The sequence below is a fragment of the Varroa destructor genome, unplaced genomic scaffold (genome assembly GCF_002443255.2).
Source record: "Varroa destructor unplaced genomic scaffold, Vdes_3.0 BEIS01000006.1, whole genome shotgun sequence".
In the NCBI taxonomy this organism is placed as follows: domain Eukaryota; kingdom Metazoa; phylum Arthropoda; class Arachnida; order Mesostigmata; family Varroidae; genus Varroa; species Varroa destructor.
Genome location: NW_019211459.1, coordinates 21041591 through 21068904, shown reverse-complemented (window position 1 = coordinate 21068904; position 27314 = coordinate 21041591). Strand labels below are relative to the sequence as shown.

The 27314-nt window shown below is 43.2% G+C and overlaps 1 protein-coding gene across 3 annotated transcripts; it reads left to right on the top strand.

Moving 5' to 3' along the window:
• The first annotated feature begins 478 nt into the window (after positions 1–478).
• On the top strand, positions 479–27314 carry LOC111252463 (putative NADPH-dependent quinone oxidoreductase VAT1L). Of its 3 annotated transcripts, none has more exons than XM_022810400.2 (10): positions 479–1261; positions 1710–1964; positions 17464–17604; positions 22818–22911; positions 23125–23224; positions 23460–23605; positions 23963–24031; positions 24570–24974; positions 25657–25815; positions 26053–27314. In XM_022810400.2, the coding sequence occupies exons 2-10, from the start codon at positions 1720–1722 to the stop codon at positions 26098–26100; spliced, it is 1407 nt and encodes a 468-aa protein (XP_022666135.1). In that variant the 5' UTR covers positions 479–1261; positions 1710–1719; the 3' UTR covers positions 26101–27314. The 3 variants fall into 3 exon arrangements, with proteins under 3 accessions (XP_022666135.1, XP_022666134.1, XP_022666133.1); XM_022810399.2 differs by having other exon boundaries at positions 482–1352; positions 24570–24986; XM_022810398.2 differs by having other exon boundaries at positions 484–1261; positions 24570–24986.

The window sequence follows — 27314 nt, the reverse complement described above, 5'->3', positions numbered from 1 at the left end:
CCAACCTAATACATACATCGAACGGAATACTCACGATCACCATTCGATTCGGCCTGGCGAACGAGCCACGGACCAGCAGCGACATTTGCGAAATCACTCCGCCTCCTCCAGCGACCGACGGCGCCGGATGCTGCTGCCGCTCCGAGCTGGCGAGGAGAACAGACGGCGGCGGGAAAGGCAGGCTGATGTGGCTGCTTCAGCCCGTCACCAGCAGTATCCAACTGCTGCAAGACATCAGCTTCGTGTGGCGTTTTGACCGCCGCCCGTAATAGCACAGATGCAGCAAGCAACGAGAAAGGAGCTGCGGTGGTGGCAGTAGCAGCCGCCACCCCTCAGCCGCTCCCGCTGCAACAAACCCACCAGAAGCTAACGGAGAGCAGAATCGCGACAGCGGCGGGCTGAGCCATCCAGAAACAGCGGAGTGTTAACCGCCAAGTCGATAGCGTGCACCTACCAGAGGGTTCGGTTCGTTGAGACGAGCGGTAGCAGCAGAAGAAAGAACGGTTTCGTCGAATATGCTTTCCTGCTCCTTGGTCAGTCTGTGTCGTTTGATTTGCCGAAGCCTCGAATAGTAGCCAACAAAGGAGACGCACAGCGCATCGGCGCTATCGACAGCATTGACTGAACGGGCAGGCAAGCACGCCACGAACGAACCATCCCTCAGCCGCTTATTCGAGCGCGACAGCCGGCAGACATCGCCTCTAGCGTGTTCTGAGGCAGCAGAGCAGACTGTGTAAGGAAGTGGGCAAGTGAGTTGGATATAATAACAGCAGCAGTGGCCGCCACAGCAGCGCCGGTGCCGTAGCGGCGGATTAGAGCTGCCAGCGGCCAGCCAGCAAACGAACGAATTTGGTAAAGGAGAAACTTGAGAGGCTGAAAGGGGAGGGACGACTGCCGAGGAGATCGCTTTTCGTGCCGTCGTTGCCTGCTGGCTCCAGTGCTTCCCTTCAAGAGAAGAACGCAACACAGAGAGCAACGAACACCGCCTCGTCGACACGACCGTGTTGCTTGCGTCCTGCGTTCGTGCGTCTCATGTTGTACTGTGCATGAGGTGCTGCTGTGTTGAGAAGGAACGACTCGACCCTTCGCCGTAGTCGATCAAGTTACCACTGACTGACCATTGCTTGCCTCAGAGTGGACGACGACGCGAGTTGTACTAGTTGTCGTAACAACTGTCGACGCAATTTGTCGACGGAACAAGCAAACTCGTGTAGCCGGCGAAAAGACACTGCGCGTCGTCTGTCATAGAGTTTGTCACAAAGTAAGCTGTTCATCGAGATCATCATCGCTCGGTTATTGTTCTTTCTAGGATTAGTGTGCTGTCAATCAATTTTCTTGCCTCTATATACAACGTGAGTTTGTTATCGGGTTAGCGACCACAAAACTGACATAGGTTTTTTAGGTTGCCAGCCGCCAACGACTGGTGCTGTGTGCAAAAAATTCGGTTCGGCGTTAAAAAGAGACGTTAAAAAAAGAGTTCCTGCTGTGTTATAGTTCGGACACGCCAGTTTCGTCCGTTACCGCTTTGGCTGCGTCGGTTGTCGGCAACGGCGCCGATAACTCTATTCCTTTTGTTGTCGCTGTTGTGGGCTGCTGATCAACAAGTGACTTGCATACATCCACTGTACATACTTCTACCGTTATTTCAATTGACTGTAACCGTTGTTGTTGCTGTTGTTGTTGTTGTTGTTGTGCTTGTTCATCACCAGGATTGTCAGAATGACCGAGACGGAAACCGCGAAGGCCGCTACCGACTCGATGCCTGTAGAAGATGCCGCAGGCGCTACGGCAATTGCCGCAACTGGCAAAAAGGACGAGGTAAAGGCAGAGGAGGCCGTGCCTGCGGTCAAGGAGATGCGCGCCATCGTCCTTTCGAGCTTTGGCGGCCTGAAATCGGTAAAAATCCTGAACAGGCCTCAGCCGACCGCGGCTGAGGACGAGGTGCTTGTTCGCGTTAATTGCAGGTAGGTTATCGACTTTAAGCGAACAAATTTTTGCGGTGATTCGATGCAAAATATGCTTAACATTTCTGTGTGTAGCTAAACGAAGTGAATGTGTGTATTTCCCATGTGCAGATTTGATGTGTATCCGATTGTGAAGCGTTGAATGTCGAAGAACTGTCTGCTTGTATACTCATGTATATGATGAATTCACCTTATGTTGCAAGCGCTAAGCTGCCCTAGGTTGGGCTGGGCTAGTGGCTACTTGGATCAGTGCAGCTGCTATATCTGCATACGGTATAGTACAATAATATCATGTAACTTCCGTTTGTGCTTGGAGTGTATCGTAGCGCGGAGGACAAACGGCTGCTCCTGCCGCAAGCACTGCTATTACCGTATAAAACCAATGGGTAATTGCAGACCGGCGATGAATCGGCCCCGCCCTGACGGCAGCATCGAACTATTTGCTGCGACGTACAGCATAGCGTAGTCTAGCTAACAAGCGAGGGAGTAAGCTGAGGCGGCTAGCTGGATCGATAAGCAACCGCCCGCCAAAACTTAGCGGGGCCCAACTGCAACTGTCAACAGGGTTTGCTCGTAATGAGAATGAAAATGATATTAGGACCGATTATGATTAGTACGGCGAAGTGGGAAGATGATAGAAAGGTGGGCCGAGGCTGAATGTTGTTCATTAATGGAGTTCTCCTTCTTTACTATAGTCGTCAAATCGTAAGGCCGTACGTGTTACTGGCAAAATTATAAAGTTGCGATGGTTTTAAACAGTTTGTCGGCGTGTTTTACTAGCCGAGTCGGTCGAATGAATTCTTGTTGTTTGCGTCAGCGTCAACTACGAGTGCCGTTGGCCGTCTATCTCCTTGGGCCTGCTCCCCGAAGTTGTCGGGGCTTGAGTTAAGGCGGTGTCGTTGGTTCTTGGTGGCCGGAGAAGTGCTCACCCGCGTCGTCGTTTATTCATTCGTCGTCGCCGTCGACACTCAATGGCGGCATCATCGCCGCTATGGCTGGTAGCTCCAAGCGGCTCTGCTTGAAGAGATCGTCCAGCGGCTGCGAGCACCGCACCAGCGTCAACGGTGCTGCCGCTGCCGCTGTGGGTATGGGGCGCGGTCTTGCTTACTTTCTATTCTTTCCCTCTCTCCCTCCTTTATTCTTTTTTCTCTCTCGTCCCTGATTTCGTTTGGCTATTTCCGCTGCTGTTGCGTTCGTTGTGCCGCTGTCGGGCGGATGGCGGACGGCCAGTGGCTAGCGGCAGCCGCTCAGTTGTGTTGCGGCGACAACTTCGTCGTTTTCGTTGTCGTCATGACCATCATTATCACCATCATCATCAACATCAACCTCTTTGCTATTACCTACACAAACGAACGGCTTCTACTTAATCTTCAGCTTCTGATATTTCTACTGATCGTCCGATGACCGCGACAATGGCAAAAATGACAAACGAAGGTACTGCAGCTATCGATAACCATCCATACACGGCACCAGTAAATATTACTACAACGTTTTCAAGTTTTGCGTGTCCGATATTGTTTCAAGCATTGATTCAAACAGCTGTTATTACTATTACTGCTTTTTTGCATTTGTACGAATAAGCTGTTGCTGCTGACGCCGGCGCCAGCGGCATTCGCACTCCAGCTGAAACTATGATGGACCACAAGCCGCCGCTGGTTTCGTGCCGCTACGTCTTTACCCTGTTACTGTCGCGCTGGTGATTGCGACCTGCTTGTTACGCTGGAACTGGAGGCGGTGTTGGTTTTTTTTGCTGTTCATTTCAGGTTTGGCGGCTGCGTTGCGGTGACGGTGGCGTCCATGCTGTTGGTTTGGTGCTTGTACTGTGATGATGTCGGCGTATTGCGCCGCGACGCCGCCGCCGATACTGGTCGCTATGCTGGTGACGATGGCTTTCCGTTACGCTAGATTTGCTATCATTAGCCGCGTATAAGACTTGTTGATGTTTGTCGCTTGATGCTGGTCCCGTTGTTGTTTTTATCGTTATAGTAAACAGCAGTCGCCGTAGAGTATAGGGGTGACGGTTTGCTGTAGCTGGCGGCGGTTTGTTAGTGTCCTATCAGACAAAGCAGCAGCACCGATCGGTCACAGCTTGGCCATTACGGATAAGACAGACACATTTACACACGACAACAAACTACATTAGTACACGCATTGTACTATCGTAATTTGCAGTGTGTCGGTGGCGATGATATTGTTACTGCAAGGAGATGCACGAATCTTAATGACGCCATTATTTCTAGCTAGGTCGTCATCTGTTATTTTACATGTTGGCTGTGTTGTTGTAGCGGTTGAGAATGGAGCCGAATGCGTGATTCTCATGTTTCGAATCGTTGTCTTTCTTTTCGAAAATTGCACTTGCATTGTTTAGATAGGGTTTAGCTTTGAACACACTGTCCACCGTTAGCTCCAATCGATCAACTTTTTGCCTAGTTGTCGGTAAGAGTGATCGTTATCCATTCGTAGAGTATTGTTGTCTGTTCGACAGTCAATATACCGGAATCAGATTAAATATGACGGCCGCTGCCCTTAATCCATCAGGCGACACAAAGGATTTCAGCGGCTTGCTGCCCCTAACTGTCGAGCTGTCAGCCATCGATAAACTGGCTATTGGTACAAATACAATAGAAAATCTTGTCCTGAACCATACACGAAACAATGCCTACAGATCTGCTGGATACTACCAACAAAAGTAATCTGAAAGGCAAAGTGTGTTATTTCACAGCTATTATCAATGCGCTTTTATCCATCGCAACCAACTTCGTACTACATATTTCCTTGTATTGCCGTTGCCATTCCTTCTGTTGCTGTTTGAGCTGCGATGGCATCTTCCGCTCTCGGCACCCCCATTGTCATGGCTGGTCGTCCAACAAGTGGGTGGATGAGCAGTATGGAGATGGTGCCAGTATTATCGAGAACCTCCGAACCGTCGCGGTTGCAGAGCACCAGCAACACCGAGGCGGGGCGGGACACATGGCGAGGGAAAGGTCGGTCCTTTTGAGGGTGAGCTGAAGTATAAATTCCGGGGGGGGGGGGGGGAAGAGTCGCTCTGAGAGCCCAAGTAAGAGCCTACTGGAGAGAAGGCAGCAGCCACGTTGGAGACAGGCTGGTAGCATTGGCTTCGACGTTAACGTTGCCGGTAGACATGATGGTACACGCATGCCACTGAAGCTTGATGTCAATTTTGGCTATATTCGCTAAACTAGAAAAGAGAGTTTGCGGGCCGACGGGGAAAAGGGACCAAAAAGAGTTTGGTATAAAAATGCCAAGATGCTACAGGTGGTAGTAGTCCCAAAACTACTGTAAAGCCAACAGTGATAAAATGACAACACAGGCAATAACAAAATGGGGCAATGGCGGAGCTAAGGATGCTGGTGAATCCGTGCTACGATGAATTCGAGAGCGTGGAGAAGGAACGAGAAAGTAGTTCTTCGACTGGTCCGTTGCTTAGTTGTTTAGGTCTGAATATCGGCCTGTCGGCAAAATGGTGAGCCATTTGGACCGCTGCTATCGCCAGCAGCAGCAGTAAGAGGAGCATCTTCAGCATAAAGCCATAACCATAGCAGCGGACGCCAGTGGAAGCAACAGTGAAAGTAAAAGGCTTTTAAAGAATGATCTGGAAAATATCTGAACTAGCTAGATGAGCTGGGTAGATAGATTTATTCATTTGCTTAGACATAATGTATTCACCAAATAAACTATAGATAGAAAAACGGATTCCAGAGGAGACGCTACAGAATAATTAATTTCCCGGGTTCCGCGTCTGTCTGAATATGGCATGTATTATGTGTCTGGACGAAATCCATATAGCGGGAGCGCAATGCTACAAAAGAGACAAAACGTTGATTCGTTCATCTCGACTAGCTGCTATATTTCATTTAGACGCTGTTGCTACTCGACGGAAAATGATCAGCGACAGTACTCCGGTGTTTGGGCCCGGCTCCTACCAAACTATGAGTTCTCGCAGCTGTAACGAAACGGAGGGGCATATGGAGCAGATGGCGCTTATAAAGCCAGTTCAGATTCCCTTACCGTAGGTTTTCCTGGAGACAGCTAAGGACGAGGCGTACGAGCAAGGGTCAAACATTATATCGCAGACCGTCTGGCCTCACATGTTGATGGTCGGACGGTGCTCCTGCAGCAGCAACAGTGTCCTAGATCCATTATGGACATCACACCCGCGTAGATCAGCGTAAAAATAGGCGAAACATGCCATGCACGCGTTTTTCTGTAGATAAACCTCATTTAAAAAATTCTCGTTCTAGTTTTGGCCGTCGTACACCGGTATTTTGTGTTCAGCTAGCTTGTTAATCCAGGCGTCTCCTTCGTTTCTTTTTGTGGCTTTGTTCAGCGCGTAATGTCGTGCCAACAATCGATGAGCAGGACAACTCGGACATTTAATATTATTTTGGCCACCAACAACAGGATTGAATGTTTACTCTAAGCCAACCGTGGAATACAAGCAACAACGCCGGCATTGCTATTTTTTCTTCATAAAAAGTTCTAGTTGCTGTTAGATCCTCTTTGTCGGATGTGATCAGTCGGTCAAATCGCCAGTTGCCATTTCGGAGTAGCTAACAAGAATACGAATAACCAAGTAGAAAAGCTAGACGGAAAAGTCGAAGCTAGTTCAACTCTTCGTTGTAACCGACAGTAAGGCCATAATCGTATTCTTCGTATTCGAATACGATATTTATGAGAGGAAATGTTCATACAATACGCTTCACCGATATTTATATCAGGGAGCATTGTCTCTGAACAGTTGATGATCGTCCAGGTGGCCAGCCACGCACTCTTCGTATCACAGCCACGTGGGAAGACGACACGTTATCGGGAGACGACATCGCTGCGCATTCAGTATAGAATAGTTTCGTAAAAATAAAGCAAAGGCTTTCCTCTAAAATCCGAAATATATATTAAAGGACTGCAGCACCAGGAAATATTTAGGCACAATCAACAAGGTTCGATAGGTTACGTTGGCGTTAATCGTCAACGATAGTTAGCTGACGTGATAGCCTTTCGTTTATTTATTATTTCGCTGAACGCTTTTGTCTATAGTCTGTCCATAATGTTCACTGTCGAGGCCCCTTTTACAAAATTATCCTTTAACGTTAGCGCAAACATCAGATAGCGACGGCAAAAACATCTTTATTTTTATCTAGGTGATAAGTTATTGCGCTATTGTACGCTACTAGCCGCGGTTGAAACTAAGAAACTTTTAAAAATCTGTTCCTACCTAATCGATCCGTCCTGAGTTGCCCGAACGAGTAGCTCCCGATATGACATTTCTTTTGATTAGGTATCACAGATCGCGGCAGCAGTTGGTCAGATGACGAATCACCAGCGGATACTCGACAAGCGAGCGAGAAATACCATGTTAGAACCTATACCGTGTTTTGCCCCCAGTTTCGTTGCTGTGTCCTAAAGAATACTGCTATTGCTGGATAATTTTGACGTCAACCGTACAGAAACAGAAAGGTGGGCAGTGGGCGGCAAAACCTACGCCTATCTACTAACTCTGCCAACAGATAGGGTGTCGATTGCCGTACAAATCTACATGGATTATCACCATGCGTGTGTTACAAAAAGCGCTTCACATCGATTCGCGCTCAGCCACGGTTTACGTAAAGGCTTGCTTGTATAGATACGATCTGTAGAAACTAAACATACCGATTCTTCACGTCCTGTGCTGCTATTGCTGTCGGTTTCTATTCGAAGCAGTATTTACCATGTACAAACAGCCAGCCATCAATGCATCAAGCGTTCTCACATTAGGGTACCGCTAATGCAAAGGATATGTTAGCGACTGACGTTATTAATACATGACATATTACTAAGATTTGTTGTTAGCTGAATCCAAGCTGAATGCCACCTCGGTTGCAGCGTTCAGTACGCGTATTTGACATCGCTGGGAATTCCGGTACGGGTGAACTCTAAGGGACATAGTAATAACTGCAATATTCTAAATAAAAATCGCGCCTTTGCGAATTTCATCGGTAACTCCGCCTGATTGATAACATTCGACCCAGCGAGTTGCGGTTTTCTGTTTGGCTGTGGGGCGACACTCCAGTCATGACGTCTGCATTACATGTATAATTATCACATGCGATGATATTTATACACGTATAATATTATCGATACACGTGTTTATACACAGCGTTTCCTGTTGAACTAACGTCTCCGCGCTTACACCCACTGTCGCATTGGCGTCCTCGGGCTTTTCCAGTTAAGCCTTATTGTTGCGGCTATCCGCCACTTGACCGCCATCGCGCGTTGACGTCAGGCGAATACAACTAATAACAGCGGAGAAGTTCACCACTAGTGATGATACCACATATATAAAATATTCGACGGTCCTGATCGAGTGCGATTAATAAATGCCTGGCTAGTTTGCATCGATCCTGCGCCAGCAGCGTAAACAGTCTGTGGTTGCCGTAGAGAACCGTCAGCGTTAGCGACAGCGCTCAGCAGTATCGCCGAAGCGGGTAGGCGGCGCCCATTAGCACAATACTTTGGTTGTCATCTTCCCTCGTACCGTTACAGTTTGAACGCAGCTCCTGAGTTTGTTTTGCTGCGCTTCAATGCGATTTTGCCGGACTGCTTCTCTATCGGCCGTCTCCCGTCGGTAAAGAAGCACAGAGGTAAAAACGGCCGAGTTGACCGCAACACCGAATCTTAATTGGATGACTGTGAAGTCTGTTCGTCCTTCGCATCTGATAAAGTTCACTTGAGCAGCGGTAAGAATAACTTGGACGCAATGAACGCTTATGACTTGGACAGTACGTTTGACTCTGATTGCCTGAATGCCGTCAGTATGTCATTCTGTAGCTGTGTGTAAGAAATGTGCGTGTTAACAGCTTAACAATATGCGGAATAAAACGATTCCAATGGTGGTCCAAAGCAATCGCGACGGCTGCGGCAGGCTAGTTACTGATGTTGCGATTCATCCATTCCGATTTCATAGGTCTTGCCAGTGTGTATATACAGAATGAAGGGCAAGAACACAAGTCAAAGGGATCGTAAATGCTCAATCGTACGATCCAGATTGAAGGAGCGTAGATATATTGCGAGAAGCGTTATTTGTCTATTTCGCATCTTCTTCTAAGGCAAAGCTAGATCCTAGCAGACGGTGCCTAATATGAGAAATGACAGGAGAAAATATCAGGGTGACGCGTTATTATTTTATTAACGAAATGTGAAAGAACTGGTAGGGAATTATTGATATTAGAAACACGTAGACATTTCAACGAGTTAATTAACTAATACAATGAACTCATTCGTTCATTGAGTCGTTCTCAGTCGCAACATTCGTTATATCTTCTTATTGTTTTGGTTACGCTGTCGATATTTCTCTCTCGCACTAAATTTATTTTATTATTACGACCACTATCTATATAATACCTTCGTTTTGAAGCAAATAAACATCATCAACTTCGTTGCTCATTGTAACTGGAACACTTAGGCGGGGTCAACAAAGTGCGTAAACAGAGATTAGTTCGTCTAATCACCTTATCGTCCGCCTAAACGCGTTGTTATATTATTACTGATGGTCAAGAAACGTTTTGAAACGCTCAGAACTCGCGTCACTATAACCAATCTTTTTTTCACGTTATACACCATGTCTGGGTCATGGCGCGAACTCTAAGCTAAAAATGGGTGGCTGACCGGTTAAGCCGACTTCGTAACCTATTTCGCTACGCAAAACGTTCTCTTGTTGCAGAGTACCACACCTAAATCGCATTAGCGGGTTAGAACGTTTCAAGTCAATAGCCAGGCTAGTAACCTATTATAATATATCGTGCTTTACACTAGCAGATATACTTCAATGAGTTTCCTGAAGAGCTTTGCTTCTTCTGGTGCGAGTCCACTTACGTCTTTTGCAGCCGGCGTCTGGGCTAAACAAGCTATAAAGGCACACAGCCACATTGCTGCTTTTGGTGTTCTCTGGTGCTTCACTTATTTCCACCAAATATAACTAGACCTAGTCTAAAGCAAAGTGAGCAAGCCAGCTGGACCCGAAATTCGAAGTCGATCAGATACTCGTCTGCAATCTTTTGTAGGGAAAATGGTTTGGTCAGCAGTTGACCTGATACCTGTCTTTCCTGCACTGCAGTCAATTCCGTGATAGGATTGATAGCACGTTTGATAGGTCACTCTTTCCACCAAAGTAGGTTTCTGTACCCCGGTACTGAGCGGGACTAGCGTTGTCGAGCGAAAATGTCAGGGGCAATGGACCCAACCTCACCGCAGTCGTCATCATTATTGAAATTTGAGCTTCATGCTATTAACTGTAGAAATACATCGTGCTCGAAAAGGGACTGTGGTCGAGAATCATTTAAAGAAAGCAAGCGGGCAAAGACAAATACACGCTACTAGCGACGTGGCACAATGCGTAATAACCATTTCCGAGTAGAATACGTGTAAGGAAGCTAGCTTATATATATATATATATATATATATATTAACTACTTTGTTTGGACAACAACGTAACCGGCTGCAATTGAGCATAAATATTTCACGAGTAGAATATTCTTTTGAATATTAATATGTGAATATGTCAACTTAATTTTAATCGTCTGTCTGTTCGCATCGTTTATACGCATGTTAGTAATGATAGACCAGCAGTTTTCAAGCCCTCCTCTTTTATCGGTCATATACAAGACATAGTTATTTTGTCTCCTTCTTTTAGTTGACGCTGAAACATTTGATTTTCTTTTACATTCATAGACCGGCCAGCGACCGATGACAGTTTCGCGCAATGCTGCCGCTGCCGTCAATCCGTTCTAATACGATCAATTTATAGCAACAGCGTTCATATAAACGTGCACGCCAAAACTGCTTTACAGCCAGACAACTTCTCGTGTTCGCTTATTGTTCAGGGTGGTCCAGCCACATCTCGGGCGGCTGTATGCAACGCAACAAACATAATGTTTATAGTCAGGGAATAAAACAAATAAATAACCAGGCATGGACACAGGTAAAGCCACACATGCATCGACACGTATTCTATACTAATGTATACTATGTATAAATTACCATCTGTTAGTTTCTTAGAGAGAGATTTGTATATATATACGCACACGGATCACACGCACGTCTATACATACACCTCATAAGTGCCTACAAGACGACAGGATCAACAGTTTTCTTAGGCCCAGATAGCCTTGTGCGACCTACGCTACATTTTGCAGACACGTACCATTGTTTTGTTGTTGTTGTGTAGGAGGATGCCTCTGGGAAAAGAGATAGGCGTGCTGACTGTGATGATAATGTCGGTGGTCACACTGATGGTGAAGATGTCTTGCGAGCGCTTGCCTCGTCTATTTCTGTCTCGTATTATTCCCCTGTTGCCGTTGCCGTCGACGCCGTAGCTCTTCGTTACTGTTTGCGGCCGGCACTCATCGCGAAGCGGTGACCCACGTCTGTAAGCGCAGAACTGCTCAAATGGAAGAGCGACATCGCGCCACACTGCTTCACGCAGTGCTACGGGTACCACGGCATCTTGTCATTTATATATATACATATGGATGCGATGGTAGTAGCAGTAGTAATAGCCCGCGTTTCCGCGGCCCTTAGATGCCGGCAAATGCTTAGCTATCTAGAGGCATTATTTATTTTAAAGCAACGAATCAATGGACGGATCAAGGCGAAACAAACAAAGGAACGAGCGCGAAAATTGACAACCGCGACGACAACAACGATCTCCCTCAATTGTCACCACCCGCTGGCAATAATTCACAATCCACCATTAGCAGCACTGCTATTACGATTAAATGCATACGTTTTATAGATAAATGCGAGCTTCTCTATTTTTATTGTTAGCGCAAATACTCCAGCCGCAGTTCAAGCTGTTGATTCTACTAACGCTTATGTGGGGCTGCCTAGTTCATTTCGATTCGATTCTATTTGACTCGCATGACTCGACTTTACTCAGTACGTAATACCCCCATTACCGTTACTGTCCGTTACCACATTACCGTTACATGGAACGCAGACTGATGATACCGTTATGATAAGCTGATTTGCCGGGAGCGTTACTTTCTATGCAGTAGCGGTAACGGCTAAGGGCAGACGTTTCCTCTTCGTCAGCTCTCTAAACGGTGAACTAAACGGGATGGTACCGGCATGCAACGGTAGAAACAAACGGCCTTTTCGTCCGTTGATTCGATGCCGTTTGTTAGGGCGACGGCCAGACTAGTTCTAGCCGTTGACATAAATTTCTAACGGGATGTTACATCTCATGCCATTGAGAAAGATCAGATGTATCGGCATAGATTCATGTAAGCGAGCGTCAATTAAATTCCGTTTGGCCTGCCGGGTTCAAGCGCTGCAGGTGGTCGATGCCCTTTTAACAAATGCATACAAAGTCCCCATTCGGTCAAAGTGATCCTGCACTGGCAAATCAGCTGCTAGAGATTATAGGGTACCAAGAATCGAAGTTTCGGGTTGATTTATCCGTATTGATGATATGTGTGCGCGTCTCTGCCGGAAATCTCGTTTCGCTGGACTTCATTGTTCAGTCTCGTTCCACCCTAATAAAATTTAATGTTTAACGAAATGCATGTTCTTACCGTAGAGTCCGTAAGCACGGCGGAGACCTTACTATGGGTTTACTAAGCTTCGTTTACGACTATGATACAATAGGGAACAGATCAATAGAAGGCGCGTTGATTAATTAGTCATCGTGGCTAGTGGCATAAAATCGTGAAATCTCGGTGTGTGTCGTGCTTGACAAAACTAATAATTTGGAAGACGTAATTTAAAAGAGTGTGGTAGTGGTGTCCCTCTTTATATTAGAAGCCGATCTGATATATATATATATATATATTAGATATATATACGTATATCCAATTGCACTATAAATACGATACTTTTAAAGAAAGACAGCCTGAGGTAGCTTCTTCTTATGCATTATGATTAACTGAAATAGTTATCTCACACGCAGTAGCAACACACCGGATCTATGTGTTGTTCTGTCTGACGATTCTTTGAATTTTCGCAGTCATCATACGATACGTAATGTTTATAATATAGTTTCAGTTACGAGTGACTTCCGGTCGCCTAAGAGTACCTAGTCCATTTCTTTGATCTAGCCAAAATCGCATCCCGCGCCACTTTGTGCGGTCTTATTGTTTTTAATCGATCTTATACTTAATCGTCCGGAATCGTTCGGAATTGGTTTCGTCGATTGCCTACGTAGTCGGGCGCAGGAGGAGTTTGTTGAGGGTGTGTACAATGAGAAACGGAGAAAAAGAACGCAAGCAATTCGTCATTTGCTGCGACATTTTGCGGCGTAACTGTTATCAATACATTTGTTGCTAAAGATACTTCTATGTGCTTGACACATAAACGAGTGACGGGATAATTGTAATGGATATTTTCCGTTCCGTTTTTCTCCGGTATGAACTAGCCAGGTATTATTCCGCCAGCAGCAGACTGATTTGAGGTACCGCTTGTAATGACAGCGAAGCCACGATAGCCGCTATTGCGGCCGCCCTAAGATGACACCGAGCTTCGCAGTTGTCTCGCAGCCACTTCGTATTTGTCCCGGGTTTTGGCAGTCCTTTGGCTGGGTCGACGGTAACCGGCAAGAATGTGTCAATCTAAGTGAAACTTCCATACGTTTAGGTTTTGAAATGTAATATTGCTTTCCTGACGCGACTGCCGCTGTGTCCAGCGGCTTCGCTAACGACAACACCTGGTGCTGTCACACGGCACTAGTGAAGGAGGCAAATGGATAGGACCGAATAGTAAACTCGATAATAATAGAGCGGGCCTCCGTGATCCTGTAACGCTAAGATAGGAAGATTACGATCATTGAAAATAATACGTCGTCAGTTACAATGTAGAGGAAAATCACTTTTCTGTAAAAAAAAAAAAAAAAATGTATCTGTATTGCATTATATGTCCTTATTGAATTGAAAGACAGTAATCAGTTGCCGCTTCTTCTGTGTTTGCACGATGTGTGAGCTGCATTTTGAATTCGGCTTTCTCCTTGTTAGTTTTTCGCGACTTCGCTTTGTGTTTAAGCGGAATTCTTCAGCTACTTGCTCAAGTAAGTAAGCAAGCAAGCAGACACAGCGACCTATTAGAATCCTAAGGTATTTAATAATTTAGCAAGGCTTAAGCTGTCGTCGCTCGAGCTGATGACTTGTTTCATTATTTCTGCTTACTTCACCTGTCATCTATGACCCGTAACAAAAGTACAGGCCAAGGCGCGATCATAGTCAGCTTGCACAGCCTGTGACCCAGAAAGACCGCCTTAGTTCTCGAAGAAACAGGTGACACTCGAAATGGTATCTTTTCCCACGAGAGAAACGGGACGTGGCCTCACTCCTTATAAGCTTTTTCGCTCATCAAATGTCTAATTCACTGGTAAAAAACGCTCTGGCAAATTAAATCGTTACGACTTTCTTTGCCGTCGATGTTCTAGGTATCGGCGTTGATTAAAGGACATTCCGGCTTTTTGCACATGACACCCACATGTACCACTAGATCGCCCTAGTAACACCTCATTGCAGTAGGCTCTAGCTATACGCCGGGGCAGTCAGACTTCCTTCCTGACCGACCAGCTACGCTTCTCCTGAACTCTTCTGTAACTAGCAACGATTCCACGTCGATTTTCAGGTGGAAACTTAGGAGAACAGATTGTTGATGATAGAATATAATAGGACTCAATCTATATTTACACCCCACGATATCGCTGGCAACAACAGTCGTCCTGGTGACAACAGCGAGACTTCCGCGGCAGCAGCCGCCGGCCCACGTTCTCTATATCAAATGTCTATAAATTTTTTTTGCCTATGTTGCTCCTGTTGTCCCTAAGGTCCGCGCTCTTCACTGCATATTTGTATTTTACTAAGATCGAATCGGCTGGCGGCGAACGCCAAACAGCAGGTCGAGTCAGGTGGGGTTTCATAGCTGACACTGTGGCACTTGACCTCTCTGCCTGATTGAAGTAACTAATGAATAGGCAACGATTGATATCGTTGATGTAAGCCCGGCTCATGTGATTTACGTCTATGCGTTTCGCCATATTGCTTGTTGCGAGCTGCCGTTTGCGCTGTTGTTCGAAAGGCAAACGTAGCTAGCGCGGATAACCCTGAAGACGGACAGCACTGCGCACTTGGTATTCTCGTATAGACGCGCCATGGCCACGACCACGAGAAGGCAATGGCCACAATAACAACCACGACCATGAAAACAACAACAACAGCTGCAGTAGCAGTGGGCTAGATACAGGAATATATATATAGTAAAAGGTTACAATTCGGACACACTTTTGCTGACTGTCTGCTGTAAAAGATACCCGTTGATTCGATATTTTTGAGATGAAGGTCAACTATTTATAGATCGAAACGCCGAAACGTTACGGTAAAAAGACAGCGCGTCGCTTCAGAATTTGAGCAAAGATCAGCTATTATCTAATATGTTCAATATTTTAAGCTTCCTTTTTGCCCAAATTTGACGGTCTATGATATTGCCACTTTTCACACGGTTTCTGAAAAATGTGGGGAAGATTTGAAGAGACAAGCCGGAAGGTATTTCATAGAATCTAGACTTAAAGGATTCGAGAAATGATTAAGATAGTCTAAAAAAAAAGCCCATTTTTGAGCTGGATTTTTCATATATGAAAATTGACGATCATTTTGAAAAGCACAATGTCAATTCTTGACTGGATCGTGTAGATAAACTTTAACGGTTAGTGATTTTGAAATTTTCTGCGTTTTTGAATAACTGTTGCATGTTTGAGTAATTGCATATTTGGACTTTCGGCCTGCTATCGGCCCACATTTAATTGCTCTGAAAATAAGTGACACCTTAGCGAGTTTACATCTATCAGTATCGCTTAAAACATAATTATTATAAAAAGCTATTTGTGGATTTTGAAGATAACTAATGAGTGGTCCAGGTGCCGAATCGAAGTTGTGATCGCGGTTAACGATAATTATATTAAGTAAGCATGACAACGAGAAATGATACTGCGAGAAAATGCAAAACATTCTTTCTAGAAAATTTTAGAAACAGCTTGTTCTTTCTGTCTGGAAGCAAAATCTCGTATAAAAATGGATTTTAGCCTTGTTACAGATTTAGCGCGACTTCGCCTCTAACCAATAAGGAAGCGATTCACAATAAATTTGGGCAACTGGCTGTGTTTAAGGTAGCAGATTTTCGTGGGATGATCCTATCCGCTAATAAAGTTGAACGTCAATAAACAGCTTAAAACATTTAGAGACGGAGCCACCTTCACTTATGTTAATCTTGCCCTAGCATATTTCTTTAACACACAATGTGTGAAATATGTATTATGAACATAATAATAAATGGCCTTCGATTATACGAACTCAGCTGCACACAATTCAACCATATCATAAACCTAGCCCGACGCAATTGCGGAGCCGTTGCAGGCGCAATGACCGATTCGAAAGTGTAACCGAAACGTCCGTTTGAAATTCTATCTCTTAGTTTGACGGGTCGATTTCATTCGCATTTTTAGTTTACTGATATGCATCTCCTATCAGATCGCAGCGGACAATCCACGATGCCTAAATCGGTGTCACATGCATAGACAACCTCAAAAAATTTGCTCCGCTGACATTGGAGTTTACATAAGCGTTTTACTTGTTCGAATGTCAATCAATGTAACATTTGGTAGGAATTATGGAAAACATTAAATGTCTTGATTTTTCTAGATATTTACATAGAATTAAACTTGTCTACACTGATAGCTTTTAAAAACACGAAGTTTGTTGAATTCAGAATAATCTTTCGCTGTTGAGTATGTTAGTGGAAAACAGTGAATCTACAAAATCGACTCTTCGCAGATATAGGGGAAGCTAAAGAAGCACCCCACTAAATTTGTTCCACGTACGCTAGAGACTCTCGAGGTAAAGGATATAGGCCCATCTAACGACCATCTTCTATTAACGGTGGCTTGAGGCAATCTTCATCGGGCTCGAAAGAGTTCTATACAGTGTTTTTCTATACGGAGAATATCTTACTTACTTGTCAAGTTACTTTTAAATGGTTCTTCCAGCTATTGGATCCTTGTTGTACACTGCATATGGATCCCGGATTGTTTCTACAGCTTTCTGATTTCGGTGCAGTATAGATAACAAGTACTGTAAGTGCTGTTTTATCCCCTATACCTCTCCAGGTCGAGTCCAAACTCGAGAGAAAAAATTTCGGACCCGAAAAAAAACGATGACAACGACGCGCAAAAAGGGCTTTTCAACGCAGCACTAGCAATAAGCGAACAAAAACAGTCGTTTTTTTACCGAAATACGAAGTAGGTTGAGAAGATTTGCCATTATAAACTCTAGTAGCTACGTTTATTATTATTGTTATCATCGTTTGTTCGATAGGGAAATTTAGCGATAGCTACTACGGCAGGGGAAGACCAGTGGGCAAAGCTGTTTTTAGAACCGTACAATCATATCTAGCATATAGAACAAACAATATATAAATGCCTTAATTGTCACCGTTGTCTTTCCATGTTCAGCGGACTTAACTTCCTCGACCTGATGACGCGCCTGGGTGCCATCGACAACCTTCCCAAGGCACCATTTACCATGGGATGCGAGCTTGCTGGAGTTGTTGAGGCTGTAGGCGAAAAAGTTGAGAGCTTCGTCGTTGGGCAAAGGTGTGTTATGATTGCCTAGGTACATCTCTGTGACAACATTGCTAATAAATGAACTAAGTTAGTAAATGTATAAACTAATGGATTGCCTCTATCAACCCGAATTGGTATTTTATGAGATATTTTTGACGGTCCACGTATCATACATCGAATAACGTTCTTTGCTTCTAGATAAATTCTTAGCTCGCTTCTTATATACTTTTGCCTTTATATTTATCTTACCAGGTTGAATCCATAGCTTGTTAAATAATAATAATAATGATGATAATTACTAATACACTTGTTTTATAACGGTTTATAACGATCGTACCAAGCAGCGAATCTGTTGTAAGTAGATAATCCGTTTTATTATAGCATTATTATACCGTCTTAGTTTGGCTCCTCTGCTGAGATAATACTCAAGTAGCCGGCACAATGTTTCGTCCTCTGTATTATTGATAATGCATTTGCCATATACTACTTTTATCTAATATTGTTACATTTTTTTTCTCCGAGGCCTCGATTGTCTTATTTCGTGAATGATTTACATGGATCCTTGCATATGTACTAAACGAACCAACATGTATTGGATTTGTGGGTAGGGCTGCGTACGTGAAGTCACTTAACACAGAGTACGTTCTTATTATATAAATAAAAATAACGCATATTTCTAATAATAACAATAATAGTAATATTATCTTATTTTATAAGAACTTTTTTTTAAAAATGAGCGTCGTTTTGAATGATGGTAACTACAGTTGTTATTTACAAGTAATTAATACTCGAATTGCAAAAATTTACGCATAATGTATATATTTTCCTTCTACCGTAGATGTTTTCAAAGTATTATCGCTGACAATGATGGGCTATAAACTTACGAGCTGCTAGCTTGCTGTTGTGATGCATCCTTGCAATTGCGTCTCTTAAATCTTTATCGTTTTTCGGGCGTAGATTCTATCTTCCAATTCTTCCTATAAAAAAATCCATTAGGAGAATAGACAAGGTATTTTATGGGGCTTCGTCATCCAATTCATCTGTTTAAAAGATTCTAACTAAGATATGAGATCCCATCGTGACAACAGTGTGCATACGTCCGTTGTTTCCGAAATAAAACTTGCACTTTTTTTCGAGTTTCATCGAATCATATTGAATTGTCTGGTAAAACAGGTTCTTTTAGTAAGTTCAAATTGGTCCAATTAGTTCTTTGCTAGTATTGCCGTTTCGGTCTGTAATTAATTCTTGATGAATTTATATGACGTCACACGGGGGTTAAAGATGCCCGATAAGTATAATTATGTGGGTTAATCGTGCTAATTAGTTTTAATGTAGCTTTATTGTTTGAAACAATCTTTCTTGAAAATGGTGTATTCATTTTTTCTAAGAGATTGTTTTCCTCTATCCGGATGATATATTACATGAATATTACAGTGAATATATACATTGTTCGAATGTAACGTTTCCATTTACAATTTAAAATATAATGGACATTTAATTTGCTGATGGCAAGTTTAGTGCTTGCCTAACGTTTCCTTTGTGCTTGCACGGCATCACGATCGCAATTCTTACTTAATTTTCTTAAAATTAATTATGGTCTTGCCATTGTTATTTTCAACTAATGACACCCTGAGAAGAAAGAATTGTCATATCGTTCTAGCCTCTTTAACAGTATGTACATGTTGTATCTTACAATGTACGTGTTTTTCGGACGACCTGTAGAAAAAATGTATGTATTCTTGCTAAAGTTTTACACTTTAAACGCAGAGGTACTTCTTAGAATTTGCTTAGTGGCTATCCAGTGCGGAAAATGTGGCCGCTTTGCACGTAGCTAGGAGTCAATGGTAGAGGAAGGATGGCATAAACAGTTTACAAAAGGAGCGAGTCAACACTTGAAGATAGAACACTGAGTGGCGCTCGAGTCGCTGCAGCTCACCTGAACTGGGTCTGCCCGAAACTGACGGCAGCTTTAGCGTATTTTTTGTATCAACAAGAAACGCATCGTAATTTGGATGCTATGCAATTTTAGTATGTTCTCGCTTTGACTGAATCTTTGATAGCGATGTGACAAACTAGTCTGTGACTTTTTAAACACAAAGTGTTCGTTTAGCTAGTTACCGGAGTCGAATCCTTATAGTAAAACGTCTGTTAGTGGGCCGCAAAGAAACTATTCAAGTACGACTCGCGTAAAAGCCCGAGAATTCCATATGTTTGCGACAAATCATACGTTAATAATGTAACGACGTTATATGCGTGTGTTAACGGCAATGCTGCTCGCACGTTCGTGCCGCCGCCGCCGCCATAAGTGCTGCTGCTTCCGTTGCTGTTGTCGACATTCCTTTAGAGGCGGTATGTCGTGGTCGGCCAACAAATTTATATTATCTTTTCTCGGTTGGATAATCACATCTGAATAGAAAACGAAACAGAAAACGAGGGTAAGCGGACTGAGTTGACAAACTCCTCCCTGTCTTGATGCCGACACAAGGCAACAGGCGCGCAGTGGCCTAAACACAGATAGATGAATTGAAGCATGATTTGCTTTTTGCCATCCATACATGCCGTCTTATTTGCGAAGTCAGTTTGATTCGCCTATTTCTTTTTTTCCTTTATCGCGAATCTTTTTCCGTACTTGGTGACGATAATAGTTCGTCTGCGTATGCATACATTTGATGTCTAGTCTAATTAGCCGTACAAGTCTGGCATGGTGCGGGTAGGTAGTATGCATCTGCTTAAGCGTGTTGCCATGGCAACCACAACTAACAAGCGTGCTGCTACGGTGGTTCGAATCTCAGCATCGAAAAGAACCAGTTATTAATATTCATGAAAGTAAAAAGTGAGGGAACAATTAGAAGTCGGTATTATTAGACTAATATATAGTATATATATATATATATATATATATATATATATATAGTATAGTTGCCACGTTGTTTCATAGGTCTGTGTTCGAGGTTCTCGTGACAGCATAGTTGGTAACGTATTTGCCTGGCAATTTTAGGAATACGTTATGGTCTAGGTTCGTAGACCGTGGCATTAGACACACTTCATTTCGTGCTCCCAGGTCAGCCATGTGTTGAAATACCAAACCGGATGTAGAATTCGAAACACAGGTCGTCGTCGTCGTCGAAAGAACTCATAGATACAAGTCCAGCAAAACCTGCTTTGGTCAGACTCCTAGTGGGGCATGTCCTTGATGGTACACCTAAATATAGAAAATTCCCAGGATTGACCACATAAATAATACCTAGAATAGAATAGAAGAAAGGTCCAAGTAACGAGCTTATCCAGCGTGTAAGCGCTGCTAAAGGTCGCATCGCGACACCGCAGTTCTTACCGACGGCGCTGTGGCTGATGGGTATTTGTGTTGCCAAATCCAGCTTAACTTAAAACATCCACCGTAATAAAATAGATCATCATTGAACTTAAAGCGATCGCCCCTTATTTATAGGCACCGATCGCCTTGGATGGTTACCGTAGAGAAAAATTTCAAAAGACGAAGAAGCGCTCCGGGCCCTGTGCTCATTTATTTGCTACGTCCAACAGACCAATTTGCTATTTGCATTTTTCTAATTTTGTTAGTTAGTTTCTTCGAACTGATTCGGACCTGTTCTCGTAACAACTTTCATAATTTCGTCATTACGAAACAGTATTTCGGCGACGACAATATTTCTGCATATATTGATCATGGTAATACTAAAGCTTATCCGGATACGGGGAATACGTTTCATGACCAGATTTACTAGATTTAGTCTAGCATATACTATTGACTGCCAATTAAATTCGTGCCAATCGACGTGTGAAGGATACATCAACCGCTACCGCTGCCGCTTCGAAACTAATTTCACAAATTTTTTGTTTTTCTGTTACAACACTGCTGATGATGAAGTGACTCGCCGTTCGAAAACGCACTTCAAGCACGCTGTCGAGTGCTTCTTTTTTAACCGCGTTATTAAATATTCTCTTCTCAACCAACGGCACCTTTACAGAGAGGGTTTCTTCGAACTTCGATACGCAAACGATTGTATGCTACGCAGAAACTAATTTTATCGTTATTTATGCGAACTTTTCACATGCGCAGACACTAGATACCTTTGTGTCTTTCGGCCGACGCTTAGCAAAGGGCATATGGTATGCTTCAAATTACATGGGCGTCTTTTCGCCACCCGAGGCAAATAGTCCGTACAGATTGTGAAGGAAACGATGTATACGCTGCAGATACGGAGTATATATATATATATATATATACTTGAAAATTAAACTTGACATCAATTATGATGGCCGTTTGTTCGTTTTATTAGCAGTGCCGCTTGGGAAATGATGTAGGGTTACAAAGCAGTACTAATTCTTTCAGCATCATTCTTTTGGGCCCGCGTTCCACCTGTCATCGACTACTCGTCACTATACTGCCAAATAGCAAAAACAAACCTCTATCGTCCCCTAATAAACAAACCGATTCTGAGTCGCCAGTTGACTAACAAAATGGACCAATTCTGCAGGAGCACTACAGATATTCCGTACATATTCGTGTTACTAAAGTTTATTCAAGGGTGATCTTCTTTCTTCTCTGACTTATAATCGATAAAAAGTGAAAATACGCTCGTCGTTGCCAGGAGCAATGAGTGAGCAGCTTGCGATTAGTCATTGCCATAGTGCTCGTTTTCCTTTTTAGAGTATTCGGCCTTTCCCTCAAGTTCCTGCCTTTTTCAGTCTCTCTAGTCTATTTTTCACCAATGCACACGCTCTATTATTACGCCGGCGCTCGTTCCGATCCTGTTCATGAACTACAAATAGTCCCCCGATGGGGGTTCGACTAATTCGATTCGTAGCCATAAAAAATGAAGAGTTGAATGTGAAGAATTCGCTTTGGCGATTACGTTCTATAGTCTTTCAGTATGAGAGAAGAGATGGCTATTAAGAAGACATTAGACGGGTGTCTGAAGATCGGAGAGCAGGCATGTCAGTATTTCTTAATTAACATAATTAAGGTATTCATATAGTTAGTGAACGGTAGGCTGAAGGGTCTTATTTGTTTTCTCGTTGAAAGTAGAAAGTATAACGTGTAATAGATAAATGTGGGTGATGACTGTTTCGTTTATGCACAACGGTTTGCTTCCTAAAAATTCATAGAAACACGCCAGGTAGGCTGGCTGGCTGGTTTCAATATTTTACGAACATTTTTTTTTGCTTATTTTCTATTGTTGTTGACGTGTTACTGATACTGAAGGGTTCAATCGTTTTTGCAGGGTGTGCGCCATCTCCGACATGAAGGCATGGGCAGAACTAGTTGCTGTGCCAGCTAAACATTGCTATCCAATTCCCGATGGAGTCTCTTACCAGGTTCGCTCCTGATGTTTATATGACGAGGGTTTTACGTCCTAATTGGGCTTTGTTTTCTATTTATTATATCGTTCAAGGTATCTGCAAATGGAAACTGTTCAATATAGGCGAATAAAATCAATTTAAATGTATTTCTAGCGCCCTGTCTCGGCTCTTTTTAAAATCTTTTTGTTATAATTGATGTGAACTGATGCCAATTGTAATGTTCCGTAGGATGCGGCCGCTCTCCTGGTGAACTACACCGTAGCTCACGCGTTGCTTTTCGATGTGGCCAACCTTTGCGAGGGACAAATCATTCTCATACACTCTATCGGTTCGTATTGTTTGCTCTTTATTCTTTTTACTTTATTAGTTGGTTCGCGCTATATTCATTTTGAGCCCCTGAGACAAATTGTGATTCACGTAACGGGGTGCTATCTCACAAGTGAAACTGGTTGGTGTATGACAAACGCATAAGCTAAATTTCTAGCAATTAAACTAAATGAGAATTATTATGATAAAGCGATACAAGTGCAATTGGTGAGATTTTTAATGTTGGCATAATTTAGGGGGCGGTGTGGGCCAAGCGCTTGCCCAGCTCAGCAAGATGGTTCCTGATGTCACCGTCATTGGAACAGCCTCGAAGGCCAAGCATGAGCAGCTCAAGGACGTCTGCCAACATCTACTTGAGCGCGAGAGCTGCTATGTTACCCAGGTAGGCGATCGCGCCCTTCATTTGACACCACCAAATTTGTATAATTTTCTATGGAAAAAGAAGAAAAAGTGAGTGAATCACTCGGTTAGGTGGCACTTTACCGCGCTTAAATATTTATCCAACACAGCAACACTGAACAGAAACAATAATTCTCATTCGTTGAGATCTTCCTATACTCGTCTATATTATAGATTGGTCAGTAAATCATGCTAATCTATCAGCTTGAGAGTTTGTTATGGATTTCTAATTTGAAATTCGGAGATAAACAGGTGTCGACGTGGGTAGAACGATAAAGAGAATCAACTTATTGTACGTGCGTAGTAACGTGTCTTAAAAGTCGATATTTGATTTTTCTAGGTTAAAAAGATTGCTGAATCGGGAGTCGATCTTGTTCTAGACTGTTCCTGCGGAGAAGACGTCAATAAGGTTAGAGTTTAAAGGGAAATTTGAGTTAAGTAAATACATATGACCTCTCACTTTCGAGTTCTGCACTCGGTATCATCGTTGGACATCCCAGCAGACGGCTGGCTGGTTCCCAGCACGAAACAGGGCAAATACGTTACCCCCCTAAGCTATCACGGGGACAAATACTTATAACCAATGAATACAAAACCTGCGCGTCGTAGCTCGAAAACGAGCTCTTGCGGAGATCAACCACTATCTGCTCGTATACCTAATAACGTGTTCATGTGATACACGAAACTAGATCACTTGTATAAAACCGAGTGAGGTATGTTATCTCACTTTGAGTGTTCTTACTAACTTATTTCTTTTTTCTAAGCCTGTTAAACGACTGACGTTTACGTCATTATACCATTAGCAATGCTAACTGTTTGCTGACTCATCTACTTTACGTCAATCCATATGCATTTATTAAAATGGAAAATAAAAAATTCAAGGGGAAACGCGATGCTTATTAACGAATGATTATTTCTTTTCCTTTCCTATTTTGCTGTACCTCCAGGGCTACGCTCTACTGAAGCCTATGGGTCGTTACGTATTATATGGCACCTCGTTTTTCGTGTCGGGCGAGACCAAGAATCTATTCTCGTTCGCTAAGAGTTGGTGGCAAGTGGACCGTATCAACCCGATCAAGCTCTACGATGACAATAAGTCCATCAGTGGTTTCAATCTTCGTCACCTTCTATTCCAGCAAGGCCAACACGAGTACGTCGCTCGTAAAGTCCAAACCGTATTCGAGCTCTTCAAGGCCTCGAAGATCTCGCCTGTCATTGACTCCGTTTGGGCCTTCGAGGACATAGCTGAAGCCATGCAGAAAATGCACGATCGTCGCAATCTCGGCAAGCTTTTGCTTGATCCTGCTCAAGCGCCTAAGCCTCGGCCCGCAGAGCCCGAAAAGCCCGTCAAGGTCGGTAGAAAGGTTCGTGACCCCCCCCATTATCCTCACCTACCTAGTCCTGCAAAAATCCTGTGTTTTGTGGCTACCGATTAGTGTGTTTGTCATTTGGCCTGTGATTCTAAGGGAGACCCTCGTGCATCGAGTACAGTTTGATTGTATCAGCATCGTAAGATCGTGCCTTGCTTTATTTCGTGTGTAGTGCAGTGTGCCTATGCGCTGGGCAGATGCTGTATGAGCTTGTTGCCCTTATGCAGCCATCCACGAATCAAGTTCTCCAGCATACCTTCTATTCCTGCCTGCAGGGCCTAGTTGATGTATTACTGTGCAAATATACTATAGTTCAATAATACGACACATTATACTTGTGAATTTATTAGGTGGGCGAAAATCGCGCATGATATTTGCTTTCTGGTTGATCTATGTTTTTACTTGTAATTATACTACTGGATTTGTCTAGTTTTTATTTACTGTCCAGCGAAATTTTATGAAATTTGATTTTTAGTGAAATTTGCTAATAAGTTTTTTGATTGATATTTAGTACTGTGTTATCTAATTCCTACCAAGATATAGTCCTATATGCATGCATATACAAAATACTGCTCACTTGGCTTGAATGTATATTTGAACTGATATTGCCACGTAGCGTAACTAACATTTTTATCCTCATCTACATTACTGAATGCTCATTTAGGAGAGCAAGAAAGAGAAACGCAACAAGGAAAAGAAGGAAGCCGACAAGGAGAACGGGGACAAAAAGGATATTAAGGATAAAAAAGACGAAAAGACTGAAGGCGATAAGGACAAAAAGGAGAATGGCGATGCCAAGGATGACACCAAAAAAGATGACAAAGTATGTAACTATGTGCTCTTCTACATTTTTTTTTGTTTTCCCCCTCTCTCAACTTTTGACGTTCTAAGATCGTCGAACGTCTAAGAAGGAACCGGTTTCTAATAAGATGTCATAATTGTTACTATATGGGCCGGCATCTCACGAGGTGTAAGATGTATTGGCATGACATCTGGTCTCAACAAGCGTGTCGTACACCCTTCGTGATGCTTATGAACAATCGCTATTTTTTAATTTTAGGCAACTACCAATGGCGAGGCAGAAAAAGACGGCGAGAAGAAGGAGTAAATTGGGACACCCTAACGCAATGATGACCTTGCGGGAGGTCTTGGGGCTGCCCCTCGCGAGGCTCAAAGCACTCTCTCAGGACCGCTATTCAGACAAACAATGAAAATGGAACAATGGTAACCCGGACGAAAATGTAGAGAAGAGCAGTAAACAAGAAGAAGAGTACGGTAAAGATGTTTAAATGTCGACCGTCGAAACATTTTTGAAGCGATAAAAAAGGAAACTATAATTAGGAGCATTTTATTTTTAACTCAGCAACACAATGACCGATGTAAACAGCGAGATAGACGAAGGACGGAACTATTTACTACGATGGACGGACATAACAAAAAAAAAACGGAAAAAATGAAAATAGAATAAATGAGAAACTAAAAGTTGCTTGAACTGTGACAAGCAGAAAAAGAGAAGCGCAAATATTGTGGAAATATGGGAAAAAAGAGTGCGGTTGATAGAGAGCTAGCGATTTATAAAGATATAGAGAGAGAGAGAGCGAAAGATATATATATATATATAGAGAGAGAGAAAGAGAGAGAAAGAGAGAGAGAGAGAGAGAGAGAGAGGCATAACGATTGTTGATGGAGCCCCGTTGAGAGTAGCACAATTTTATCGTAAAACAAGAAAACACAACTCTAAAGACATGGACCTCCGGGTCTCAATACAATGTTTCAAGAAAAGAGGCGGCGACAGACTGTAGTGGTCCAAAACAAAATTAGAAGCGGGACAGCTAGTTGGAATAATGTTACAACTGGGGGGTTGAAATGGTGGAAAGAAGCACAAACTGCATGCAGTTCGGTTAAGATAATATCGTTCGACGGGGATGACCCGTTTAGCGAATAACGGAAATTTGTCGTCAGTGTTATAAACGTCAAACAACGCGGCAAGGCTAACACAACCCAGCGCAGAATCCCCTATCTACGACTATCGCTTCACCTTTCCCATAAACGTCCTCATACCATCCTGGCAAATTCGGTTGAGAGATCTTTTTATTACACACCATACTACCAGTATTAGCAGTATAGTGGAAGAGACAACGAACAGTGAGATTAAAAGTGCTGTTCGTTATTATTAGTTTTAGAAGATCTTGTACTTTGTGTACGTACTTTCATTGGATACAACATCGCTACGGATACCGAGATTGATGATAATAATGATAATAATAATAATAATAATAATAACAGAAATAATAAATATATTGTAATTTTAAAAAATGACAA

What these genes read in the sequence shown, in the direction of transcription:
- LOC111252463 (XM_022810399.2), top strand. Translation starts at nt 1,720, where the DNA reads ATGACCGAGACGGAAACCGCGAAGGCCGCTACCGACTCGATGCCTGTA. An exon ending in AGAGCTGCTATGTTACCCAG is followed by an intron (nt 23,606 to 23,962) that starts GTAGGCGATCGC and finishes TGATTTTTCTAG; the next exon opens with GTTAAAAAGATTGCTGAATC. An exon ending in GCGGAGAAGACGTCAATAAG is followed by an intron (nt 24,032 to 24,569) that starts GTTAGAGTTTAA and finishes CTGTACCTCCAG; the next exon opens with GGCTACGCTCTACTGAAGCC.